Source organism: Bemisia tabaci, chromosome 7 (assembly GCF_918797505.1).
Source record: "Bemisia tabaci chromosome 7, PGI_BMITA_v3".
NCBI lineage: Eukaryota > Metazoa > Arthropoda > Insecta > Hemiptera > Aleyrodidae > Bemisia > Bemisia tabaci.
In genome coordinates, this window is record NC_092799.1 from 25,116,412 (window position 1) to 25,136,553 (window position 20,142).

General features: G+C 34.6%; 1 protein-coding gene across 8 annotated transcripts in view; it reads right to left on the bottom strand.

Annotated features, from left to right (window-relative positions):
* Positions 1-20,142, bottom strand: part of LOC109032241 (probable multidrug resistance-associated protein lethal(2)03659) — a 105,217-nt gene that overhangs the window by 22,809 nt on the left and 62,266 nt on the right. For 4 of the 8 annotated variants that reach the window (XM_072302366.1, XM_072302369.1, XM_072302368.1 and 1 more), the window contains one exon: positions 813-1,035. In XM_072302366.1, the coding sequence (XP_072158467.1) occupies positions 813-1,035 (223 nt within the window). Of the gene's footprint in view, positions 1-812; positions 1,036-6,815; positions 7,021-15,310; positions 15,516-20,142 lie in introns of those variants that run through there. The other 4 variants (XM_072302370.1, XM_072302373.1, XM_072302372.1 and 1 more) reach the window with 3 other exon arrangements.

Genomic DNA, 20,142 nt, shown 5'->3' on the forward strand with positions numbered 1-20,142 from the left:
CTAAGAAATCTTCCCTAAACTTATAAGAGACGTTTCGATCTACTATTCATATAAACATTTTTTTAAAGAGGGGAGTATTTTAATGATGTGCTTTTTGGAGGACCCTAAGGCCTGTATAGAGGCGGCTAAGTTGGAGGACAAATTTCACATTTATATTTTGCCAAATCAAAACAAAATTGGGGGAAATTGGATGAGTTTAACAAGGAATCTAAAGGGCTTTTTCTGAATTTTCAGCACATTTTTTGAGGAACGTTCAAGGAATATCGTAACATATTTTCTTTTCAAAAAGTTTGCCAAACTAGTTGATGTTACATAGCACCCTCGAAATTCATTTGAGCATGTACCAACAACTGGCAGGATACTAAAGGTAGAAATATTACTTCAAACAGCAGACAAAAGAAGGACATTACCTACATATATATTTACTCAGCTAATGATGAGAAAAAAACAGGCAAAAAAAGAAGGCCTTGCTGACCTAGTCCCTTCAATTTGAGCGAAAGGTTTTTGCTGAACAATTGAGAAAGCTAATTTTCCAAAGAAAATAATGGTTTTCCTCAAAGCTTTCTAATAAATTTTCAGAATTCCAAAAAGCATTTTGAAACATTTTGAAAAGCATTGTCTTAATTTAAATCAACTGCATATACTTAGCTTCAAAAATTTGGAAACTAGTATTTATTTTTCACTTTTTTAATTGAAATCAGTATGATATTACCCAAGAAACAAAAGTCCATTTATCCTTTTTTAGTCTCTCCTTTTTTTTAATATAGAGGGATTTCCTTGTTGCAATTTCAGAGACAGTGAGTGAGCCTTACCTTGCAAGGGAATGAACATCAACAGAACAAACACCCCAATGATGGATGAAACTCCGACTTCGGTCCACAGAAAATAAGTTACAACGATTGTTTCCAATGGGCCGATCCAGAGATAATGAACAAAAACAATTGCTACGTCAAATCTGTTGACATCATTTGACAACAAATTCACAATTTGTCCAGCAGTGGTTTCACCCAAAGCTGTCTTGCTGAGCCGCAATGCCTGAAAATGAAATGGACGAATTAATCATTTTTAGAGCACAGAAAAATGAAAAAAAAAGGGCAAGAACTAGATTTACTTAGCAAGAGCATAGGACACGAATTTTCCATCAGACTCCTTGGAATGTAACGTTTCATGTAGAGATACAATTAAATGAAAAATGACTTTATCAAAATTAAAAATTGTTGCTTCTACTCTGGCACAAATTTCTAAATTAAAAATTGAAATACATAAAAGAGGAAATCTCAAGATTGAGATTCACTTTGATGAGATTTTATCAGAATTTTATGACCCAAAGAAACAAGAGCACTCAATTTTTGTTGAAGAAATTCGGTACAAAAAAAGTCAGTCTACAGGTAGCTTTAAAGGGAAGACACGAATGCAATATTATAAAACTGGTAACAATGTTAAATAGGGATGCTCACTGAGATAAAGGAAACTGCCCTAGCAGGCTGATTATTGCAATTGATAGACAAAGCAATGGACAAAGAAGACACAAAGGATATGGAGGGATCCTATTGGTGGAAGCAGGTGGTTGCAATGGACAAAGGACGTAGGTAATAGATTAACTGACGGCAAACCCAAGAGAGTCCCGATAGTTAGTCCATCATTTACCCCCTTAACCTTTAAGAGCCACCCATTTCAACCAATAGGATCACTGTATACTCCTTATTTCTTCTTTGTCTACAGCTTTGTCTATAAATTTCAATAATCGGCCTACAGCTCCCAGACTCAGGTAAAATGAGGAGAGCTTGCAAAGACCAAGCAAGAATCCGATGGACACATAAAGGTTGTTAGGGGTTCTAAAATCTCCTGTAAATAGAATTCTTTTGCATAATGCAATTCTTCCCTGATCAGCACTACCCAAAATGAGCCTATGCATGTGGCAACCCAAGGAAAAACCTTCCGTCTTTTCCTAGTCGTAAAGTGTTTTTTCACTGTTCAGTCCTCCACTTTGACATCACTTGGCCTACACTATGAAATTAGGAACTACAATGTCTAGCTCAGTTTAGAAACAACGTATGTACCATTAGTTTCCCTGTGCACGTAAATGTTTTAACAGATGAGCCAGAAATTGTAGTTCCCAACCGCAAAATGTAGTCCACTCGAGAATTAAAAACGAACCTGCTAACTCTAGTCCTAGAATCCAGTCCAGCTTATTAATAGAGGGGTTCTTTTTAAAACTCCAAAACTGGATGGACTTATTTCGCATGGATGCATGAAATTGTTCAAACATTGGTTTTTCGAAGATCAGTTGTACGAAGTAGATACATTAAAAAAGTATTACTAGCATGAAAAATATTTTTACATGCACTGCAAATAAAATCTAGTTGAAAAAATTGGTGCATGATTTTTTGACTCTTGCTTTCTTATTGAAAAATTGCGAAAATATTAAGACAAAAAATAAATGACAACAATAAAGTAAATAGAGAGCTTAATCATGTTAGGGCAAAAAAACTACTGACTATACACCTACTGGCTTCGTACAATATAAAAATTAACAGAGGTTAAAAAGACAAAGAGCTTTAGTTTAGAGTTTTCTTCACAACAGGAGGCAAATTTTTGCAAGTGGATTTGGTTGCCTTTTTCAACCAGATTAGCAGGGTTACGAACTAAAGGAAAAAAACGCTGCTAAAGTCAAGAACTAAACTCAGTTGCTTGATGAATTTAGGCCAACGTTTGCATCCATCCACTTTTCAGTCCAACGCGGAAGGTGGGTCAAAAATTTTGGATGTGGTCGTAATTGCTGCCAGCACGAAGAAAAATGTAGTAAGCGCATCGTCGCCCCGAGGGTATTTCGTTTTATTGTAACAGAGGTTGGCAAGTTAAAAATCTCAACCAAATCCCTCGCAAAAATTCGCCGAAGGTGTCTACAGACACGGCGGAAAAAGTTTACTGACTTTACGAAGTTTTTCTCACCAAAAAAATCAAAATTTTCTGATCACATCAATTTTCATGACAACAATTCACATGTGTACAACGGAAAATGAACAGTTTTGGGCTTTCATTTCACTGCAAATGGTATAAAGCATATGAGCTTTTATCTTCGAGTATTAATCATGCAAATGACAGAAATTGCTACAACAATTTCTCTATTCACTATTCAGAGAGTGACTCAGAATACTGAACGTCAAACCAGATTGAGACCAGTGGCGTGGCAATATATCAATTGATCTGCCATTTGCCACACGTATGGAAAAGGATCGATAAACAGGGTCTTTGCAACGAACACCTTAATAATCTATTCTTCACCACAGCTTCGAATGAGGGAATATCGATAGTCGATCATTCACACCTCGCCACTGACTAAAACTCAGTTTGATTGTATGAACAGCACTGATATTTTTTTCAAGATGATGATTTCAAGTTTTAAGATTTGTCTAACTTCCAGTCTTATTCGTAATATTCCCTGACTGCCCTGGTCAGATGTAATCCTCTGACAATTCGAACTTTTCAAAGTTACCAGATCTATAGACACCCTGTAACAAGGACAGTCCTTATTAATTTCATAACAGAGCTGACAGAATGATGGATATTTTAGCATTTGCATGAAATACATCTGAATGAACAACAGTAAAACACATTAACATTTTTGAGCAAAATAATTGTTAGCAAATCAAAATGTAATACATAATCAACCAACTTGCAAAATAAAATAAAAAATGCATGGTATGCACTTTAAGTAATGTCTCCAAATGGTATCTTTAAAAATATTTCAAATTACCTAAAGGGCAGTAACAAAGGAACCATGTGTTTTGGAAAACAAAGGAGGTCTCCTGGAGAGAATTCTCCACAGGAGAAAGTGTGAATTGGGTCACATTCAATTCCTCTTCATGAATTAAGACTCACTTTAAAGCAATAAAGAGGGAACCAACTGATGGTTCCCACCTATGATATAGTTCAGCTAATTTTCCAATTAACAGATAGGGGCGATTACAGAAACATACATAATTAATATTTATTTTAAATTTTACATAAATTGAAAAAAATTCCAAGAGATAAAAATCGTTTGTTTTCCTTTGAAAAAGATTGTAAGAAATCTGCAACTTCACTTGTCAAGATGTACTCATCAAGACTTTCACAATTAATATGTTTTTTAAAAAGAGCAAGGATAATGGTATCTTAAGTGTAATTACCTACATAGCTGGAATAAAAATTGGCGAACTTCACTTAGTTTTGCTGCAGAATAGCTTTGGAAAGTCAATTTTTTGTCAGTTAATTTTCCTGTTTCCAGAACAATCTTGATTGCACATTATTTAGCATTCATGGCTGAGTTAAGAAGGAGAGAATTTTTTCCATGTAGCTTGGATTGAAGGAATATCAATCTGCGATGAAACTCCCAAACCATGTATCTCAGTTTGCAAATTTGCAGACTTGCTGTTGTACTTCATTTTTAAAACGGAGAACTGTTTAATGTGATTCCTTAAAATATTCTGTGATTTTTCTTCTCTGCGAGAAGCAAATCCTGGACAAATTTCAGGGAATGATCAGTGGCGTGGCGTAAATGATAGATTATCGATCTTCCCCCATTTGAATCCGTGGTAAAGATTCGATTATTAAGGTGTTCGCTGCGAACACCCTGTTAATCGATTCTTTTCCATAGGTTTAAATGACAGATCAATCGATACATCGCAAAGCATGCCGCGCCACTGGGAATGATGCAGACTTGTCCTCTTTCAGAATAATAAAATGGGAGTGGGGATTTTTGAACACTGCGAACGAGATATGTGGTTTGAGAGTTTTACCATAGAAATGGGTTTCCACGCTGCTAAGAATATGCATCTGTATTTTACTGTTTGAACAGCTGACTGTACTAATGCAGATAATAAATCATGTAAGTTCCTTTCGTGATTGAAATTTTTCAGTGAAAAACAGGTAAAAATAAACAACTTGAGGATTCCTTGAAAAATAAAGACTTAGTCATAATATAGAAAAAGTTTTGTTTTAACCCATTGCTTGCAACGATTCACCATGTCTTTCAAACCATTATCTTTGATGGGTTTTATTCGACACAAAAAGTTTGCGTTTCGAAAGTTCTAATCACTCTTTGCCAAATTGACAGAACTCACCCACTCAAACATAATTATGTGACATTAAAAACTGATGCATTGCAAAATCTTAGCAATAATGTGATGCAATCCGATCTCTGCCAAAAAAAAAAAAACTCTTGTCTATTTTTTTGGCATGGCTTGGGAAAGATCAAAAGTACAAAGGATACAGCAGAAATACTTAGTAATTTTCCAGACAAAGGGATGTAACTTTATTGCAAGGTTGTAAAACTAACTGAAAAAATTGAATATTTTACAAGAATATGATGGGGCGCTTCCTGTTTAAAATTTTGCCCATCTTTCTGAGTTATTGGAGGAATAATTGGAGAATATTTCAGTAAGAAATGCTCACTTGTATTTGGGAGGAAAAACAGAGTGCAAGTGGAAATTTTGTAACACTGGATTGCAGATACTTTTTCTCGTCTAAGAAACGACAACTTAAGGTTCTATGGCTGAACCTGGCTCTTCAAAATTTCTGCACTAGTACTGAACAGAGTTATAAAGCAATTCTTAAGAGCGGACATTCATAATAAAAGAAATATTTGCAACACAAAGGAAACACGTACAGTATGCAGCAAACAAGAATAAATGAACATACAGTCCTATGTTAGTCATGCTGACGATACAGACTTGATGCAGTGATGCAAATTACTTCTATTTTTTGAAAACGCATTGACACTAAATGTACATAGACTTTCCAAAAAAGTTAAGTGCTTCCTTCTTTCTTGCAAATGTTACTAAAATATGTGCAAAACTGTCAATTAATACTGTGATGCAAACAATTTTTAAACAAAATGATTATTTTTAGACTTTTATAATGGCGATTATTCCTCAAATATGTTTCTCACATACAAATTTTAGAAAAATAAAGAAAAAATGTATCATTCAGTCCTCTGTCAATCTCTGCTTCTTGAGAGTTATGAGTTTGCACATGGGGTAGGTGCTTAAGAATTTAGTGATCATTTTCAAATATTTTTGTTAATTTTAACGTCCTAAAACTGTTTTACGCTGATTAATGCAAGGCCAAATTGAAATTGCGAATTTTGATCTAAAATTGTCAATCAAATTCACTTCCATGAAAAATAAGATTATGTTTTCACTGCTAACTGTTTTTCTTATCATGAAGTTGGTGTGCAGAAAAATTTTCTTAGCAACGCGGCATTATACGTGAAAGGTGATATTTTACCTAATCAAATCACAAATTAAACCTAAAAACAATATATAAACTGCCTTGCCTCAACTTTTAACACGGACTTTATGGGTGACCTGTCTTTGTTAGACTTTCGAAATTTTTAGTGAAATTCCGCAAGTTGTGGAGGCCTTGAATATCCATAAAAATTATCACTTTCTGCCACCTGAAGGCAAATGTACGATGAGCCAATTATTTTCTTTGATATTTTGGAAGCCTCCAGCAAAAAAATAAAAGAGAAAGGCCAACTTCCGATCAAACCATGGTGGGTGAAATAATCACATTATGTAAGATTCAAAGACACTCAAGTAAATTTGGACAAAATACTCACGGAAAAGTCAAGAAGACAATCCTACTAGGTATGTTCAAAGAACTATTTTTAAGGCATCATGGAACCTCCATACTTTTGAACCCATTAATTTTTAATCTGATTTCCGAGACATAATCTACATACTTACTGATGCCTAAAGAAAATTCATAAGACATACAATTCCAAGAAGACCTTAGAAATATGGTTAATTTAAGAAAGTAAAAATAAATGATACCTTTCTAAAGATGACAGAACAGCAAGCAACACGCATTTTCATACCACTAGCAATGATTGCGAATTGGGTGGGGTGGTAATTTATCATATTTAGACCGGAGCAGAGAACAACACCAGCTGCGTAGATGTACGCCTCTTTCTCAGATACAATGCTCCCTGGTGCAAAATAGCTCACCAATCGGCCCAAAAATATTGGTTGCATCGTCCTAATCAACAGTGACCAAAGAGCAAAAAGGGCCCATCAAAATGAGGATCAAGTACACAACGTTGAAAAGTTGACATGGAGAAATTGACAGAGGATAGGGACAATAGAGGGATGAAAAATTGAATTGCCTGGGTTATAATATTTTCCAAACTTTAAATTCTTGCTGCATTTTTAAAGGGAAAGAAAGAACAGAAATCAGAATTAAACCAGTTAGCACTGCCAAAACCGAACTTAGTGGTAATTTTGATATTCCAGTTTCACCGTGTTTTCCCGGTTTATTTTAATGTTTCCTGCTTCTGCATAGAAGAGAAAAAGACAGGACTTGACATTCAGCCATTTACGCAGCCAAACCTTAGAATTATAAAATCCCATAACTGCAAAGTGCAAAAAATCACTGCGTTTTTCATAGTTTTCCACGGATTCTCTCTTCCTTTAATGGCTTTTCCTACCACAAAAAACTCACCAAGTTTTCCTACTTTTTCAGTCCACTAAAAAGCTGTAAAACTTTCAGTAGCAGCCCATCATTACTCTAAAAGCCAAAGTTCTTATGTTTTTAATAATCTTACATACAAAATTTTTACTCCTCCAATCTCTCAGAATTCTGGACTGGATGAAAATCAAGTCCATTTTTGGAGACCGGAAGTAATGACAGTTCAAGACTAGCCAAGTTGCAACAAAAATAATTAAGAAATAAGGCTATGTAGGGGTTAAGTTATAAAAATATTTAAGTGGCGACTGAATTCTGCTCGAGACTTGTATAGAGTAAGCACGACCTGAGAAAATTTTTTATTGGGCACAAGAATAAGATGGGATGGCATTAGCTGATTGAAAGCTGAATTGATCTATAGGAAGTTACAGCAAAAAGCATGATGAGATTGTAAAGAGATTAGGTGAAACCTTGAAAGCTGATGATGCAGTGGGCTTTGTCAGCTTTTGCTGAGGCTACGGAAGGAAAGATTGACATTTTTCCCTGAAAGCGACTTAGGGAGTCTATGGAGAATTCAGAAGTTGCTGTGCAAATAGTCCTTGAGGCTGAGGGAAAGGCAGATATGGTTGTGCTTTAAACATGAAGTTGAGACTTTGAAAAAGTGGAACAAGAAAATCATCTGATCCTAGGGGATTATTGCGGATCAAATCTCCACTAAGAGGAGATACAATAAGGCTTCTGCTAAGAATCACAAGAACTAAATTTTGGACAAAAGAGCACAGATTTGGGCTAGCTATTCAAAGGAGTTAATTTATAAAACAATAATTCAAGACGTTTGATTATGCACATTTATCATTCATGCGACACGGACATTAATCAAGAGGAACAGTGAGAACGATGCACCAAGGTTGTTGCTACGGCATTCAAGCTAACATTCATGCTAGGGTAGCATTCAGGGTGGTAATCAAGACAAACAATAAAACGACTTCACAACTGTGAGTATCGAAAAAAAAACATTTAGAAAACGAAAATTCTCCTCCTCTCTCGACTTAAAAACTGACAGCGTTTTTCAGCCGAAAGTTGTGTGTTAAAAAAGCAAATTCTACAAAGGAAAAAGTTGACGCCGCTTTATAAAATCTAGAAATCTTTGAAATTGAGGAAAACGAATTTTCCTACAAACCATCGAACAGAGGGTGCTGAGTGATACTTGAAGTTCACAAATTTTCCTCTTCAGCTATTATTGACACATAGTTGGAAATGAAATTGCTGGGACAACCTATGAGTTTTATTTATCTTTGCAGCCTTCAAGTGTTTGAAAGCAAACGATAGTTCATTACTTGGAGGTAACATTATCATGGAATGAAACAGACAATTAAGAGCCTAAATTGTTGGACATTTTTTCCCCCTGAAAAAAGATGTTTCTGCCATGCAGTACTGATAAAAAAGTGCATGCAAGTAGACATTTTTAGATGACCAAATAAAACATCAGCATCAAATTTTTTACTCATCATTATCAGAAAAAAGAAATTTGCTCCTTTTGCAAGGAAAAGTAGTAAATGAGCATAATATAATACAGAAATATTCATCAAATAATACAATCTTAGTGATAAGGCATGGACGAGATGCCCTTCATAAGCAAAACCGCTTAATATTGTCTGGGTACACTATGAAATTTTAAAGACAAAAATTTTGCAATGCGCAAGATGTGTAGAGTCCAGTTAAAGTAGATTAAAAAAAACATAATCTAAAGAAGCAAAGCAGCTGATAATGTGCACTTTTTCATGGAAACATAGTCTGAATTTTTCAGTGTTTAAGTCATTAATTATCTTCATTAAAGCATCCAATGAAGGCATGAAAACTTCAAAGTCCGAAAGAGTTATTTTTCTACATATCCCTACCATCACCTATTTTTACAAAAAACGTGCAGGTTTACAGTGTTTTGTTAAAAAGCAGAGGTTAAGGAAATTGCTCTGACACCTTAATTAAAATTAATTTTGACGGCTTGACAAAGAATATTTTAAAGGCAGGAGAAATGACTGCTCCCCAGGACATGACGTGAAGAATGAGTGAATCTTGATAAGCTTGACGTGCGGAGAATTGATATTAAGTGCAAAATTAAACTGAATAGATCTGACTGCATTGGAGGGCCAGCTCCATTTCACAGTAATAAGAGGCCAATTAATACTGGATACAATTTCTTAGTAATGAATTATAATTAATAAGATGGAATTGAAGCGTATGTAAAATGATTCAAAACTCGCAAGAAGTTCTGTCTAACCTAAGATATAAATTAGTTTGTACAAAGCACCCAGTTTTTAGTTGGATTAAAAGATCATAGAAACTGGACTAAAACACTACGTTTAGATCAGATTCAGCTGATTTTGATAACTAAAAATACTCATTACAGCAGTACATGAATATTACACTGAGCTGTTTTCATTCGCTTGTCTTTTTCTGGCCTTTCCATTTCAATTGCAATACTGTTTTGAGGACTAAGAAAATATGCCTTAAGGTAATTCGTCCTGGTTTCTAGCGCGAGATATTTTGTATCGATTAAGTAAAAAATCTTGGCAGACTTTTAATTTTCAACCCAAAAAACGGACGATAGCCCCTGCACATGAGCATGCAGAGTTATTCTCAACGAAGAAATTGACAAAATTCTGAGAAACGAAAGCAGGATTCTTTTTGGGGGAAAAACCTCGCATTCGGTACAGAAGTCGATTGTTCTATCAAACGAGAAGTTCCCCCTCCCCCCCCTAAAAATTTTGCTTTAATTCCTCTGGATTTTGTCAATTTTTTCGTGTAGAATAATTCTTCAGGCTCATGTCCTGGGCTAGTGTCCGTTTTTTAGGGTTGAAAATTAAAAATCTGCCAAGATTCTTCGCTTAATCAGGACAAATCGGGACAAGTCACCTTAAATACATTATTATGTGCGTATGATTGCAAAACTCAATAATTTTACTCTAACAAACCACAGACGCCAATTTCCATTTTAAATAGCGCTTAAAATTAGCTGAATCATCAAGCGACTTGTGGATAAGTTTCTTCTCATCACCTGAGACATTAGAGAATAGGTCGAAGTTAGCATTTAGGCATCGCAAGTCAATTGCAGATCTCTCCCTTGTCCTCTTGAGCCATAGAGTATTTGTTCAACAAGCGCATAGGACACTAAAAGGAAGTGTTCTACTGTTGCTGCAGTGTCTCTCTTCAGCAATTTAATAATTGATATGCAATCCTCTATGGGGCTCTTGTAAACTTTAGCTTAAATTTCGAGGTCCCGTTGAAAAGTTTACACTTTTTTCCTACATATGGAGTTTTGGAATCAGACTTTTTAATTTACTTGATTTTAGGGGGAAAAAAATTGAAGATGCAGTATTTTTTAATGGCTTAGCGGCATTTCTGATAAAGACAGCAATACTGCATTTCCAATTTTGATGAGAAATGACTGTTTTGCTTTAATTATTCTTAAATAATGGGCAGACAATTGTGATGTCCATGTTGATTATGACATCCATAATGTCCGGACTATGATGTTCATGTTGTTGTGCTGTCCATGTTCCATGTTGCTAAAAAATATTGAAATAATGGTGGGAAATTCCCTGATAATTTTACAGATAAGGCCAGGGAAAATAAAGAATAAAAATACGACTCTGCGCAGAAAAGTTTCTCGACAGAATTAAAGCTAGAAGAGATACCATTTTCCAATATGAGTGCTTGAAAGTCACATGAATGAACTTATTCCTGTGAAAGAGGTTTACCTACAATTGGGTTTTTGGTAAAAGACTTATCTGCTATGGTATTACAACCAGTAATGATAAATGATAAAAGGGAATTGATTGAGCTAGACCCGAATTTCGCATAAAAAATGACTGGGAGGACTCAGAGGTCATCATCATTCCTGAATGGATTTTTTTGCCGCTCTCATAGATGGTCTTTTTTCTTGCATAAAGCAATTCTTACTTTGAAAGCATTGCCCTTAAAAAAGGTCAGTAGTATTGAAATTATTTGAAAAAACATTAAGGTGTCTTTCACATGAATACTTCAGTACATACAACCATTCAAAAATAACTAACATAAATAGATGAGAATAAACCAAAGACCTAGATGGAACATGGGAATACTTGAAGAATTGGCCACAAATGCCTTTTTACATTTTTACCCTTCACCAACTTGTTATTGTGCTATTTCTTTGGATAACAGCACTACAGAAACATATTTTACAGATTGCAGCATGAAGATGAGGAGATCCTTATATCACAAAAAGACTTGACAAATCCGATCCCTTAATTATAGTCCTAATTGAATCTGTCAATTCGAGAACGACCCACACACTTCTGAGAAGTTTAATGTAATCCTCCTCACCTAATACATATTGATTATTCTGATTTCCATTTTTCTTACCAAAAACAATATATAGAATTTTAAAAGTCCTTTTTCCAAGGTAATGAAATTTATTCGAGTGAAATTTCACGCGTGAAATTTCATGAAATTTCATGAAATTTCACGAAATTTCATGAAATTTATTGAAACTTTTGAGGATACATTCAAGAGGCCAAGAAACGCCTAGAAACGGTGATTCTCGATATTGAGATTTTTCAGCCCCCCCTGACCTAACCTAACCTCACCACCCACTCTTCCAGCAGCTCAGTTTTTTATCACGAAGATTTCGGTGTCATGTCAGATGTCACTTATGTAAGTCATGGGTCCTTAATTTTCGTAAGTAATGCATCATTGACACTTGAGTGCCTCCGCTCCACCACAAGAACAATTTCCTCCACGCATCGGCATGAAAATACTAGTTTTTTTATGAGGGGGGGGGGGGGACTTTTATTTGAGAAACGTTGGAGAAATTGATGCTAAAAATTGTAATGCTAAAAAACGGCACTTTTAGTGGTATATTTCTGAACCAACTTAATGTCCTACATATTTAACAATTATACTATAAAGATTATTCTCAGCAGTGCCAAACTGCCAACATATATATTTTAGAGTCGGAAATCTCAGTTTCAAAAATGGATTGTTTTCAATCATCTTGAATTTTATCAAGTAATTCCAAACGTAAGTAACTTTAATTTTATTTGTAAAAACATTGCTAAACAAACATTGCTAAACATTTGCTAAAAAACACGCACACACCTATATCTTTACCTGTGGGAGTGGGTCCCTTTTTTATACCAAAATGAAGCCGAGCACGGCTTTTCGGCTTTTTCGCCATTATTCACATCTCTGAAAACATAAAAGTACTAAAGTAAAACGTTTCTAAAAGGGTGTGATGTTCTTATAATCTTGTCCACGGCCACGCGATTTGCTGGGTACATGTCTGTTTACATTTGGTTTGGAGGTTAGGTTAGGGCTAACTTTCTCTAAAACCCCCCTTGTGCCCCCTCCTTTGGGTGTAGCATCTCATTAGTGGGCCATATTCTGCTGCATCAGCAGGAGGATCATCTGAACCGTTTCCGAGGCTTAGTAACAATATTTCTTTGAAAAATCAACAAATTTCAATTTTTTTGAAATTTATTCGGGCCTTGTGAAATTTCTATTTTAGAAGAAAGGAATGATGTTGTTTCTAATTGTTTGGCGCTTGGCTCCGTTCCCATTTATTTCGGTAAAATTAATTATTTTTTTCAAAAATACAATTTTTTTTTTAAAAAAAAAGTCCACATCATGCTCTCCCATTTTTCATAAGTAAGAACTACTTTAATGAAACATTGCGTCGACATTTAAAGCGTAAGAATATGAATACAAATATGATCTTTAATGGAAAAAAGAAAAAAAAACCCATGCACCTATCGCGACTTGAATAACGCTGAATTTACGGTTAAAAATAAGGGAGGGGGGAGGGGTAAATAAAGTGAAGTATGAATTTTGATCAAAGTGAGTATCAAAATGCAATTAATGGTATGTTTCATGTTTAATTGAACTTTGTCAGTATAAAGTATAAAAAGTAGACTACACTTGGTGTTGGAGGGAAGGGGGGGGGGGTGGAGACTGAGAGAGTGAGGGAAGGTGATTAAAAGAAAGATGATAGTTGGTTTTCAAATTGGCAGATTCAATTTAAAATTTTCTGAAATGTAGGACATGGATGCTTTTTTGTGAAAAAACGAACAAGCTGCAGCAAAGCAGACTATTCTGCCTACAAGGAAAAAAAAAACTTCGTATTACCGAAGACAGTCTGAGGAAATGCTCATAGAGAGCTGTTTTTTCTCACATTGATCGGATTAATTTAAAGAGGTGTCCTCAGAGCAACTCATTTAAAATGGTGTACCCTCTAAACCTCTGAAAGATAACTTTAACTTGCTTGAATTAAGAGAAAATGAAAATGACTGTTCCACTTAATGCGACAAAAAGAAAAGAAAAATTAAGTATTTTAAATATAAAGGGTGAGAAGCTTTGATTTGGAATTGACTTTTCACAAGCTCGACAAATAATTTAACCCAAATATTTTGTATTAAGAAAAGGAAAGAGGAAAATAAATATCTAAACATGCTAATATTGAAGTTAATATGAATGAACATCTCTTGGCTCCAAATCAATCCAAGATGTTAAAAAACAAAACAAGGCAGGCGGTCTTCTGAAAAGCTTTTGATGTGAGGATGGACCTAATTAAAAAGGCTTAAGAGGAAGGAGAACCACGCAAAAGATACAAAAAGTCTTCCTATTTTGCTTTACACGAGCTATGAAAAAAGTAACCTTAGTGGCATACTTCATGATCCGAAAGTAGGATATTGATGTTTTTGCTTGGAGATTTATTTTAAAACATTTTAACAAGCATTTAAAAATGTTAGACCAAATTGGAGTCAAAACAGTTTGACAGAGGTGTAATTTGTTGAGGGCGATCCCATATGACTGAGTAACAGACTTCCACCTTTCCTCTTACGTCCTTATTAACAGAATTTGGACCGTAATTTAAGTTTTTCTTCTTTTATTAAGACTGTATTTACAGAGGCAGTTAGAACATATTTGGGCTCACATTTTGAGCTCAGCAGATTCTGACTAGATGTCACAGCAGTTTGAAGTTTGCAATTCAAAAACTATAATTTTGGGAGGTTTAAAGAATACTTAAATAGCCACATTCAAGGCTCAAAATAATTCGATTTGAATGCAACTTTACACCCTGTGTTCTCAAAAAAATTAATCAAACAGCTCACAGTTTATTCTCACGGGTGTGAGAGGGCGTGTCCATCAAAAACTCAACCACCTTGCCTAAAAAATTTGACATAAATTATGTTTCTGAATTTCTAAACTAAGGCATTTGTATCTGTACACTAAGATTCATATTCTTGTAAACGATCAAAAGTATGGTAATATCTTTCTCTACTATACCTCTGAGATTACAAAACGGCAGGGTTACCACAGAATTTGGAAAAGTAAATTCCCTGACATTTCCCTGATTTCCCCGACACATTTTAGTGAAATTTCCTGATATGTAATTGAAAAATGCCAGATTGTTAAAAAGACATACAGTAAAAGCTCGCTAAGTCAAACTACGGTTAAGACAAAATGCCGAGTAAGTCGAATTTTTTTTCGGTCCCTAGACACGTCCATTAGTTAAGTGGAGAATCAGTTAATACGAATTGCCTCTTGAGTCGAATTTTTTATCGGTCCCTACACAATTCAACTTAGCTAGCTTTAACTGTAGTTAGAAATAGTTTTCATGCAAAATTTGCTGTTCGAAACATCAACCCACTCGAGAAAGCAAATAAAGGTGACTTGACGATTTTTCCCTGACATTTCCCGGTATTCCCTGACTGTGGCAACCCTGAATAAGGATGGACAGAGAATGGAATAATTAACTACCTCGACAATGTGTTGAATAGGAAAGGAAAAAGACAGACGAGAGAAGAAAAAGACAATGGAGACATACCTTTCTAAAAACGAGGGAACAAACAGCAACACGTATTTGCATACCGATATGTTCGACACCCATAAAATAACAATGATCAAGAAAGGTATACGTAATTGACAAAATGACAAGTCCAAAACAGTAAAGATAGGCGTGGAATTTGGTCATTTGGGAGCCGAGAGTGAAATATGATATGATTCCGCCAAGACAGAACGGCTGGAGTAGGCTAAAGGAACAGACAATCCAACAACAACCAATTAACATCAGAAAAATGAACTCATGAAATTCGAGGAGGATCAACTTCACTCTACTCATTTTAAAAATTTGGATATTTTTCAATGTATTCATTTTAATTTTTGATGGTGACTTGATTTAGCTGCATGCTCCTTGTAGAAAGTGAAATGAAATAATATTATTGAATGGAATGAATGATGATAGCAGTGCCTTGTATCATTGAGTCAGCAGTGAAAGAAATTCCGCCAATAGACGATTATGATTCATTGAGTTCATTCAGAAGACAATCCTGAACAAATAATGGCATACTCTTTGCGTTCAATCTAACTTCCTCAACATTTAAAGTTGACACAGTCATCTGACGAACAAAAGCATTTTCGTCAGACGGCCCCTTAAATAAACTGTCACTGGCATCTTACAACCTATATGTTCTTATCACATCATTAGGTAACAACATTAAAAAACAGGAAAAGAAAATTCAACGTTTAATAACACAATTTCCAGATTTTCCTTGGCTTTTCACGGAGCAGTATCATTTACAGATAATGCCAGGCTTTCTTTGACTTTTCACGATATTGTCTTCCTAGATGAAACCAACAGTGAACCACTCAAAGTTTATTAAAAGAAAATGGCTGCATTAAAATGGAAAGTAGAAACTTGTCATTTAAAAAATCATATTTCTTTTTGGTTTACTGTCTTACTCAACCAGCTGAACTAAATTTCATGATTATGCGTTACTGATCCATAATTGGCAAAAAGAAATCGATTTGAAATAAAATTTTTTTTGTTGTAAATCTGCAAGACTGACTTAATGACACAAGAAGACCTGATAGAATACAGACTTGATATTCTTCAAGAAATTAACTGTTTTCAATACCTTTGACAAGAGTGGTTATGTTTTTTTTTAAATGCACTGCATCTCATCAGTTGTAAATGCTTTCTGATTTCAATGATGCAAATATAAGTGACCAATTTCTTCAAGAGGTATCTTTTGCAACGAATTAATGTTGAATTAATACTACCAGTTACAGTTATCATTTAGTCAAAAAATGAGTCATAAGTGATAGGATATGTCGTACTTAAGGACCGAAAAGATGATAAGGTAGATTCCCATGACCATTAGATACAAGGAATTTGCAGCACATAAAAAACAGCTGACTTTAAAGATTGTCTGTAAAGGATTCCGTTTATTTTTTTATAAACAAGGGGTATAAATATCTGAAGTTATTAAAAGAATTTTGCATAAAAAGATTTGAAAATTCTTATTTCATATCATATTCCACTGGCCCGATTCGTAACACGGTAAAAAGATTAAAAATGAGGAGTTTTTGGTTATTTAAGCTGTCAATGTTGGTAAACAAAGAAAAAAAGTTTTGAGCAGAGGGAAAACACCCTAGAAGAGTAGAGAAGCCATTTTTCTTACTAGCCCGGAAAAGGGAGCCCTTTTGGTTTGAGCAGTATAACTGACGGGCCACTGGCCAAAGTCAGCAATACGCTATTGCACTTATTGAATTTATTACTTACTATTTTTATTTTTAATAATATTGATATTATTTTTTATTGCAATTTCCCTGTTTTTTCGGTAAGAACCACATTCCTTCTAAGATTTCTGGTCAGAACTAAGACTAATGAACAGTTTAGGGTGATCTGATGATAATGTGTTAAAAAATTGGGTAACTGATGATTTACTACACAACAGTGTCTAATTTTTGCTGGAAAACATTGATATTGTGATCATCTAAAACAGAGAAGCACATACTCTATGAAGTCTTTGTTTGAGCTTTTAAATCAGAAAACCTTGTCACTTCTTTCAAAGAAATATTTTAAGACTTGAATGTTCTGAACAACCACACCAGGAAAAATATTTTTGAAAGTAAGGCGGTTTAGGAATAGAATATTTCTTGAAGTAAAAATACAACTAGATGTAACAATGGTTCCAAAATATAATAGTATAAAAGGAGATTTACAGTTTCATACCATTCAAGCATTGTAGATAGAATAAAAAATGAGACTTAAAAACATAATCAACCTCTATTTCCCGGTAACTAAAAGCATATGAATCTCTATGAAAAAAGAAGGAGGGTATCATTCACAAACTCAATATTGGTAGAAAAGCAAATACACCCGACAAGCACTTGACTACAGTTACACACAAATTATGATCTACTGAATAATAAAGTTGTGCAGGTAAGCCTACGTTTGTAATAAGATTAATTACATTTAACAAACAAAAAGTAAGCGATCAAACAAATGCAATACAATTGTTTCTTAACAGAGGCCTGTATAATATAAATCCATCTCATGAGCAGGGGTGCAAATTGTTCTAGGCCTCCGCAATTTTTCGCAATACGCTGATCAATATTTTGTTGGATTAATGAATAATTTGTATGTGTGCCGAAGTTGTAAAATTATTCCACAAGAGTTGGACTTTCAGCCTCCACAATTTTTAGGGCACTTCTATAACAGTTCTCGACCACGTGATTGATCAGTCAAGAACAATTTAGACCCCTGCTCATGAAATAACCTGTGTTACAGCCAAGGATACTGTTGTTTTTTCCTTTAAAAGGAAGTTCCAGCAGGCAACAAAAGTAGATTCAAGAATAAAAGAAGGGTAACTTTAAAAAAAGAGAACACAAATAAAATGCAAAAAAACTACAAAGCAAAAAAATGAAAAATAAGGGGAGTATGAAAGAGTACATAAAAAAAAAAAAAAAAAAAAAAAAAAAAAAAAAAAAAAAAAATTGGATCAATTTTGAAAAAAACCGGTTGGATTTCAATGATTGAATCTTAAAGATTAGGAAAAAATAACAAAAAATCTATCAATGCACCCAGTTATGACTTCGAAGATTAATATGGTGACTGTAGTTTGAAAAACAGAGCAGGCAGGATGTCATCATAGGAGGAAGCATAAATGTCGTTTTTCCCATTTGGAACTCTTTAGCGATGCACAAGGGAGAACTAAAGCATTTGATTATAACCAATTGATGAGACTATGGTGGAAGGGACCATCCTGAGAATTTCAATGCAAAATGACACCATTTGATGACTTTTTAGAGGACAATTTCCTCAATAATACTGGTTGCAGAAACTTGGAGTTACAATAATGAATATTTTCCACTTTTCTACTTGATTCAACTGCAGAAACCTGAGTTTATAACATATTGGATCGGCTAATTAAAAAAGCAAGTGTACGAAAGTAAGGAAAAAAGGAACCAAAATACCTACAGAGTTTTTGCGTTTGCATCAACTCAAGTGAACGACAAAAAAGCCGGACACTGATAGTAAAAAGTTAGAAAAAAATAGCTAAACGAACAGATACAAATATTTTAAATATTCCGCACTATTTGAGGAAAATCTGGCTTGATAATGTTCTCAGATGCAAGCTTCTTCAAAGCAAAGGGATTTCCGAATTTGGAACTCATCTCAAATGCAATGCATCAACTGGAGTATTTGCTTAAAAGTAAGAAATATCAATGATTTATCCTCAAGGAGATAAGTGAAATATTTTGTGTTCCTCTTCAACAGAATCAAATCTGAAAGCCTAGGTTCTGCCTCAATTTCTCTCAAACACCATAAACCATTTGATTAAGTAACTATGAACCTCACTTTTGGCGGCAAAATGAAGATAAAGCTACATTTATACCCCTTCGGATTGGGACTCACTACATACGTAAATATCGATAGGTTATGGTTTCAGGAAGCAAAATTGTTATCTGAATATTTCCTGTTTGAAGAGATTCTTTTGAATAAATATAAAATATAAAAAAATAAAGGAAGAAATAAAAATGGTAGTTGACGGTCAGGTTGTTTCACAATATTAATTTATTTGTTCGTAATTGAAATTTTCAGTTTTATGTAATGTTTTCATGTTTTTCCTCTCTCTGTATCTTAATTCAATTGCATTAAATTCCTAAACAACACTCTTCTTATCAGATATTGTAGTGTGTTACTGACTTTGGCAAACGGCCATAAGCAATACTGGCCACCGGAAGCACCAGCTTTTTTGAGGGATGAATTAAAAAATACTAATTTAAAAAAAGAAAGAGAATGGGGAAATTGAGAGACGGAGAAACACATGAAAATATATTATTTAACATCTTTTGAGCAAAGAAAGGAGGAGTTTCTTCTCTTCAATTCTGTTCGTCAGCAAAACCCGCTTCGGGCTGCAAGCTAGGGCAGATGTAGCAAAAGCATGTGAGTGAACTGTCAATAGATACCCCCAGTCAAGCCAAGATTGAACGAACATTAGAAAATGTTTCAAGTTATACAGGCTTTCTTGTTGGGAAGAAAGCAAAACTGATTTGATATGAGGCTAGTTCCTACAATTTGAAAAGTGACATTCTAGCATCCTACTGGTGGAAGTGGGTGGTTGCAACAGACAAAGAAGGTAGATAATGGACTAACTAACAGCAACCCACGAGAGACCCAATAGTTAGTCCGTCATTTTCTCCCTTAGTTGAAAGGAACTCCCCATTTCAACCAATAGAATTACTCCATACTCCCTATGTCTTCTTTGTCTATAGCTTTCTCAATCATTTTCAATGATCAGCCCGCTGGTAGTGTAAAAGTAAACAGTCAACTTAGAGAGTTACTTGTGAACTTGAGACTGAATTTTGTTC